Source organism: Galeopterus variegatus, unplaced genomic scaffold (genome assembly GCF_000696425.1).
Source record: "Galeopterus variegatus unplaced genomic scaffold, G_variegatus-3.0.2 Scaffold5863, whole genome shotgun sequence".
Lineage (NCBI taxonomy): Eukaryota > Metazoa > Chordata > Mammalia > Dermoptera > Cynocephalidae > Galeopterus > Galeopterus variegatus.
This window is the reverse complement of record NW_007731974.1, coordinates 1-7,881: the sequence shown is the minus strand read 5'-3', so window position 1 is coordinate 7,881 and position 7,881 is coordinate 1. Positions and strand designations below refer to the sequence as shown.

At 42.6% G+C, this 7,881-nt stretch overlaps 1 protein-coding gene across 1 annotated transcript in view; it reads right to left on the bottom strand.

The window, feature by feature from the left end:
* The window catches only part of FAM13C (family with sequence similarity 13, member C), a 49,869-nt gene extending 48,576 nt beyond the window's left edge, over nt 1-1,293 (bottom strand). Inside the window, exon 1 of the mRNA XM_008590124.1 lies at nt 1,021-1,293. Coding sequence (XP_008588346.1) covers nt 1,021-1,293 — 273 coding nt within the window. The remainder of the gene's footprint in view (nt 1-1,020) is intronic.
* Between the last annotated feature and the right edge of the window lie 6,588 nt (nt 1,294-7,881).

Here is a 7,881-nt window from a genome sequence, read left to right as displayed (position 1 = left end):
AATGGAGAATATGCTTCTTGTTTTAGAAAACACTCTACTCACTTTCTCTCCTCTACAATTACCAGGTCCCACTTTAGTTGGGCTGGAATAGAGAACACCCACGCAGGCGGGATGGTTAAATACTATTTCAGGGAGCCTTTGTCTGCAGCCCACCGCTTGCAGAGCAGGGACAGCTTGCATTTAGTTTCCGTGAAGGGCTTTAGTGCTCCTCTCCCATGCCTTTATCCATCCGAGAATTGTATATAGACTCTCTATGGTGATATGAAGCAAACAAAGTAACAGGAAACCTGCTGAAAATTGGAGATACAGCTGCGTCCTTAAACATCCCCATCTCTACTTGACCACTCTCCTTCCCTGAATTTTTGTGTTCCCCTCGTGTAAACTCTCCATGCCCCCCCCCCCACAGTATCCTTCCTTTCCATCTGCTAATTCACCTGTTCCCTGCCCTCATCTCCCCAGGCTCTACTCAACTATAGTCATTTTACAGTAAAATTTCCATCAAATTACTGCACCAGTTCTGATTATCCTGTCTAACCAGGCCCCCTAATTTCTGTTAGAGCATTTTGTTTATTTCCTTCCTGACACTCACTACAATACGTCATTTTATCTGTCTACTTGTTTATTGGCTCGTTCTAGCTCCATACATGTTGGAATCACACTTCCATTGTTCACCACTGTATCTGAGCACAACGTATAAACCAAGAGCCAATCAATACAAAGGATGCCATTGTACATTAGCTTTGTTTTTCTGAACTCTTTAAGGGGTACTGGGGGGGGGCAATATCAAGCCCCCCTGCTGCTCTGCTTTAGAAACTTTAAAGTGCTTTAAAACCCCTGGGGAGTTTGTTAAACATGTGCACTCCCAGACAGGGACCACCTCAGAGATTCTGGCTCAAGAGGTCTGAGGCAGGGTCGTTTCAGTGCACAAGGCCAAGGTCCATGCTTTGAGAAATACTGCCTTACCCCCTACAGCCTTAGTCACGCCACATGCTGCTTTGGTTCTTGCTTAGCTCCACCTACCTCAGGAATAATTGCTTCTCCCTGAGCCCCAGGCCTCCAACACTCCCACTGCCCTCTTGCCTTGGCCTCCCCGCCAGGAAGTGTACAGCAGGAAGTGCTCAGAAGTGAGGCACTGTTGCCTCCTGAACTGTGTTGCTGGACTCTGTGTGTTTTGCCAAAAGAAGTGGGACTTCTTCCAATGTTGATGGCTACAACAAAAGCCAAATTCACCCTGACCCTAGTGACTCTGGGCTTTTGGCTAATTCTGGGACTATGTTGCTTATGTCCCAGCATGCTTCGCGGCCAAGTCTAACAAAGGATGACAAAGCTCAGATCAGCCCTCGCCAGCTACCCTCTGTGCGGACGCTCAGCCCTAACTTTCCTGCACTCTCCAGCAGAGACATTCAATGTGGAAGTACTAGCTATTGTTGACAAGAGGATCCAGGTCTCATTCAGATCCTACCAGCACTTCTTTTTCAACAAGGACAACCTAGCCACATCACATAATAACCCAAACCACATTTCCTTGCAGTCAAATGACTTCAACCTGTCTTGTACTTAGTTTCACCTCCTTGTGACATCTTTGTTATATCTACTTTATTCAATAAACAATAAAAACAAGATGTTTGGGAGAGAATAACTTACATTTTAAGTCAGGATTCTGAGCTTTTCTAGATAAAATATTGATTTTTCTAAAACTAGAATGTGTCTCATTCACAACTCATGGAATGAACTTCAATAGTTTCTTATTGGAGTTACTAGTACTTAAACTCTCTGAAAGCACAGGTATGAAGATGGATAAACCCCTTAACTAATCGTTTTTTTCCAGAACATTAATTATATCCCAAGTGCTAAAGTCTACAAAGCTAGTTTGTGTTGTAGCCTATATGGTTACTTCTTTGTGGCCATTTTTGTTCCAATTTCTTTTAGCCCTGAAAAATAGTCTCCTTGAAAACTAAACTCAGTAAGACATGGGTGCAGTAGGGGGCCCACTGAGCCCTTATTCTGGCTCATTCTGTATCACGGGAAGAACTACCCAACTTTGCTAGCCCATAGGCCCTGTATTTTTTTTCTGATGATACTCTCAACCCCTTCAATTTTTAAAATTCAATGAATACTAGAAATCAATAACTGTTCCACTGGAAACCATAAAATCACATGCCATAAGAAATAAATGACATATCTATGCCTTTTAAAATGGTAGGTCACACTGGAAAGCATTAGCCATTTTCTTAAAAGTAATATTTTCGGGCTGGCCCGGTGGCGCACTGGATAGTGCGCCGCTTGGGAAGCACGGCGGCGCTCCCGCCGAGGGTTCGGATCCCACATACAGACCGGCTCCCGCTCACTGGCTGAGCGAGGTGCGGGAGCAACGCCAAGGGTTGCGATCCCGTTGCTGGTCCCCGGTCCGGTACGGGGGCAACACTGAGGGTTGCGATCCGTTGCCGGACACGGAAAAAGACAAAAAAAAAAAAAGTAATATTTTCGTAGAAAACAAGAAAATTCAGCTTTTGCTTTCCTTATGGCTGAGCGAGGCGCGGGAGCAACACCGAGGGTTGCGATCCCGTTGCCGGTCCCCGGTCCGGTACGGGGGCAACACTGAGGGTTGCGATCCGTTGCCGGACACGGAAAAAGACAAAAAAAAAAAAAGAAATATTTTCGTAGAAAACAAGAAAATTCAGCTTTTGCTTTCCTTAAAACTTGAGTTTTATGGCCCTGAGAAAGCCAACAAAAAGTACCAAGTAGGAAGGCCAGTCTCTAGGGTACTAAGCCTGGAGTTGATGTGTGTCCTTAAAAGCCCGTGGAAAGTGGGGATGACAAAGTCCATTCTTCTCCTACAGCCCCCACACCCCACCCCTGTACCAAACCCAGAGCTAGGTGCACATTTGCTTCTAAGTAAATAATGTTAAAGAAAGAATCACTCCTAAAAATACATATACAAAAGGTCATAGCTCCCAGGAAAACTTTGGACTTCAGACCAGCAGTAATATTTTTTAAAAGTTAGCAGGAGTAGTGGGGGAGCAGTATATATATATATGAAAGCTGCCAACTTTATGTTTTCCCAAGGGAGAGTACGTGGGAAAATGAATAAACAAAACCCCTCTTCATCATTTTATCACAAAATGCAATTATTCAGAACAATGTCTGAATTAAAGAGTGCTTGCAGACTTTAGCTTTATGAAAAACTCACTACATTCATTGTTCTTATGTTTTTCATTTTGCTACAAAGCAATGAAAACTACAGCAAAGGCTGACCCTTGGGAGCCACTGAACTGGATACAGTCCCTTCCAGCCTTCCACGAGAGAGCAGGAAATTAGTAGTGTGGAGAGGAAGAAATGAAAGAGTGAGCAATGAGGAAAAGCCTGGAGATGCCATGCCAGACGAGAGGGCAGGGGCTGAGGGGACAAGCTGCAGGAGAGTAGGGGATGTGGGGAAGGAGGGCAGGCAAGGGCAGACACAGGTGGGTCACTACGGCAAGTCCCGCACAACTCCTCTGCTCAGCCCAACACCTCTGATGTTTCTCCAAGTTAATTGTCAGACCAGAAAGAATATGGGCAGTGACAGGCACAGCTTCCACCTTTTCTGCCAACATCACTCTAAGGATTCCCCTCAGGGTGATGACTACAGAGCTGGTTCCCCTGGAAACAAGAAACCAGCCTGGATAGTTGCCTCTGAACAACAGGGTGGAATAACCCAGGTCTGGAGGCAGCTCAGAGTTTCTTTGCTGTGCAGTTCATTCATCTAGGAATGAGAACTCAGGTTCACACCATGACCATGTAAGCTACAGGATGTCTTTGTTGACATCAACAACAAAAGGTGACTAACATTAAATGAATCATAGGACACTGTTCCAGCTGAGGAAGAAATCCTGGTAGGGAAGCAAGGTCACTTTATCTCAAGTAGGAAAACCATACCAGAAAAATGCCAAGTGGCCTCTTGCAGTGGTCCAACAGAGAGGAAAATTACCTTGGAGATCATGCTTCCAGTGGACCTGTGTTATGCAGCCAAGCATCCAATTACCCATCGTCTGAGAACAGTGTTCTCAGATTCAAAGTGGGAAATATGGCTCATATCTTCCCAATCAGCTTATTCCAAGCTCCATGGTCATAGTGACTGGTTCAAAAATCAAGCCAGGTAAGTGAGATTCGAGTATGGAATTTTTTCGAGCTAGAAAGAAGGAGAGACTCATTCCACTGTATAGTAGGCAGAACCCTAAAAAATTCTCCAAATTAGTGCACCCTGGTTATTCAATCAAACACTAACTTAGGTACTGCTCTGAAAAAGACTTTGCAAATATAATTAAAGTCCTAAATCAGCTGACCAAAGATACAGGGATTATTTGGGTGGGCCTAACCCAAAGTGGAGAGTTTCTTCTAGCTGGTAGCAAAAGACAGTATCAGAAAGATTGAAAGCAATGAAGAGGATTTGGTATGCTGTTGCTGGCTCAGAGATAAAGCGGGCCATATGAGGAGGAATGTGGCAGTCTCCAGAAGCTGAGAGCTGCCCCCAGCTGACAACCAGTGAGAAAACAGCGACCACAGTCCTACAACCACAAGAACCTAAATCGAGGCAACAACCTGAATGTGCTTGGATATGGACTCTTCCCCATAACCTCCAGATAAGAACCTCCCCTGGCCAGTGTCTGATTTCAGTTTCATGAGACCCAGAGCAGAGAACCCGGTTGAGTCCACCCAGATTTCTGACAAATATAACTGTGAGCTAACAAGCAGGTGTTTAAAGCCACTAAGCTTTTGGTAATTTGCTTCACAGGAACAGAAAACTAATATATGCTGGAAAAACTAATATATGGTTGTATGTATAATGTGTCCCTAGAGAAGGGCTGAACTAAAGATGAAGCCAATATAGAAAAGAAGAGCCAAGAGAAAGAGATGGCATCTCCACGATGCGTTCTTAATCCTTGGATCTAGCCGTGCAGGGAGCCCATCCCGATTCTCAACTCTGAGCTGCGAGTCGAAAAAATCCTGTCATCATTAAAGCCAGATTGAATTGACTTTCAGTCACATGGAAAGAATCCAAATTCTTTAAAAAACCTTCAATGAATCTTGAGCTAAAGCCTAACCCTGTAGACAGGGTTTTCATTTGAATAGAAAAATATAGCTGCCTGCTCTTACAGAAAAAATACCACTCAGCCAACTTAGGAGTATCAAAGCCCTAAAGAAGCATCTTGCTAGACTATATTTTCTCAAAACTAAAACAATCTTGACAGAGAAACACATCTCTAACAAAACAGGAAGTACCATTTTGAGGCCTGACATGGCTTAATGCCAAAATATCTGTTTGATAAACTATGGATGGTAAAAAGACAATCAAGTCCTCCACATGGAAACACACAGAGACACAGACACATGCATACAGACTCACAGAGGAGCACTGCAAATGTATGAATTGCTTTACTTTTAACAAAATTAAAGTGTTAAAGGATTCTTCATAGATTTTAAAGAGGAAGATATCTTTAATATTGAGACTATTATATTGAGCTATTATGACTAGCATAATTCAAGAAATAAGGGGTTACAGTAGTATATGAAGAAAGGTTAATTTTTCATATTCATTTTGGGTGGATAAATACCCAAATAGTAATACTTTTAAAACATTTAATATTTAATAATATTTAATATTTACAAAAATAAGTACTCTTTCATACACATCTAAATAAAAACAGATGTCCCCTTTGTAGAAAAAGAACTGCGATTTCAGATCCAATGGAAAACTTCTTGTTATTGACATTAGGTCATTACTGAGCATTTGTTGCATCCTAATAGTTTATTGCATTTGTTTCTCATAACATAGACCCTTCCTGAAGATTCCAGTGGTATTCCTGAGGGTTTTGTCCTGTTATGGTAGAACTGCTGTCAGAATACAGCATAGCACAAGTCTGAATCCAATCTCACTTTGAGCATCTTCCCTTCCTCTGGTTCATTGCCAGTCAGTGAGAGCAATGATGCCACACACAAATCTGGAAATCCCCCAGCTATTTTTGATAAAGTCAAAACTAAACTTCAAAGCAGTCATGGAGGTAGAACACATCTCTAGGATGCCCCATAGGGTCAACGAACAGCTAAAATGCTTCCGCTGTATTCTGTAAACCCAAAGAGCACTCATAACGGAGTCCTCGGGATAGAGTTGCACTAACATTCTTTCTGTTAATAGGATGCTGAGTGTTATCCTCTTGCTGTAACACTCATGAAAGGCACACAACGTGGTACCAGAGAACTTGTGTTGATGGTGTTAACTTTTCTTTGTAGAAACAATGTGACCAGAATTTCTCGACCTTCACAACCCATTTTCTTTTCCTACTCTCCACCTAATAGTCTTAGGAAGAGGACAGCAGGGTAGGAAGGACAGACCACCATTACCCTTTAGACTCTCACTACTGAGTACCAATGTCTTCTCCCCTACAGAGACAATGCCGTGATGGTGTTAACTTTTCTTTGTAGAAACAATGTGACCAGAATTTCTCGACCTTCACAACCCGTTTTCTTTTCCTACTCTCCACCTAATAGACTTAGGAAGAGGACAGCAGGGTAGGAAGCACAGACCACCACTACCCTTTAGACTCTCACTACTGAGTACCAATGTCTTCTCCCCTACAGAGACAATGCCGTCCTCTCCCATCCCATGACCTGAATATGTGACTCAGTGACTTCTGTCTGGGTCAGTTTCTTCTTCTCTACCAGTGGCCCCTTACAAATGCAGTTACTTCAACGTCCAGGTTGACAACCATGCTAACATCTGGCCCCATAATTCCTCAACCCCTTCACTTCCAACACCACTTCCACTTAACTGTGGCTGGCCAGCTCAACAGGTTGCCATAAACTTCCAGTATCAGATCTTCTAAACATAACCCCTATCCCTTCCATCTCTTCTGCTCCCTGCAACTAAACTTATTCTGCTCTTGTAATTATATTAAGGCTCTAGATTCCTCTGTGTTCGTATGCTCAATCATTCCACTTCGACTCCTTATCTTATGGGAAGCATATATGGGGGAGACAAGCAGCTGTCTCCACAGTGTGATTCTGGGCACACAAAAAAATTCACCCACGTATGTCACATCTTTAATTGTTAATATCTATATGCAGCATTAGAGTCCATGGAAACATCTGGAAAATACTTGTGGACTGTGCTTTTCATGAGGCTCAAGAAACTCTTTTTTTGACTTTAGACTTGCAAGTTGGCATGAAAGAAAGAGTGCAGATATGGAATTGGTAGGTGCTTTTTAGGAATTACGAGTCTGGGCTGGTGGTAAATAAAGGAACAAAGAACAATGAAGGGAGTTGACAAAACAAAAAATTCTACCTTACATTTCTATTTACAGATGGAAAAAATGCTCCTGTTAAAAGTCAGCTGTACAAAGAGACCAGAAAATAGTTTACCATAAAAATATTGCAATCAATAGTAACCGATTAAAACGGTCAAAAACTGGAAACAACCCTACGATAGGTTCCACTGAGGCAAATGAAAACTGCAACCACATGCCAAGCCTGGGTGAATCTCACAGACATAATATTGAGCAAATGAATCCAGACACAAAGGAGAACATATAGCCAGGTAGGGAAAGCTCAAAAAGAGACAAAACAAATCTGCGTCAGTCTGAATGGCTGTTATCCTCACAGGGGAGTAGCACCTGGAAGGAATTACAGAGAGGCACCTGGGATGCTGGTAATATGATTTCTTGATGTAGGTGCTAGTTATTCACTTTGTAAGAATTCATACAGCTGTGCACTTACGATCTATGTACTTTTCTGTATATATTTTCTATTTCCATTAAAAATAATAAAGCAATGCTTCCCATCTGTGGTCCATGGTCTCTGCTGCCTAAAGAAATGTTATTAGGCAGTTCTTCCATAAAAAGAGCTTGG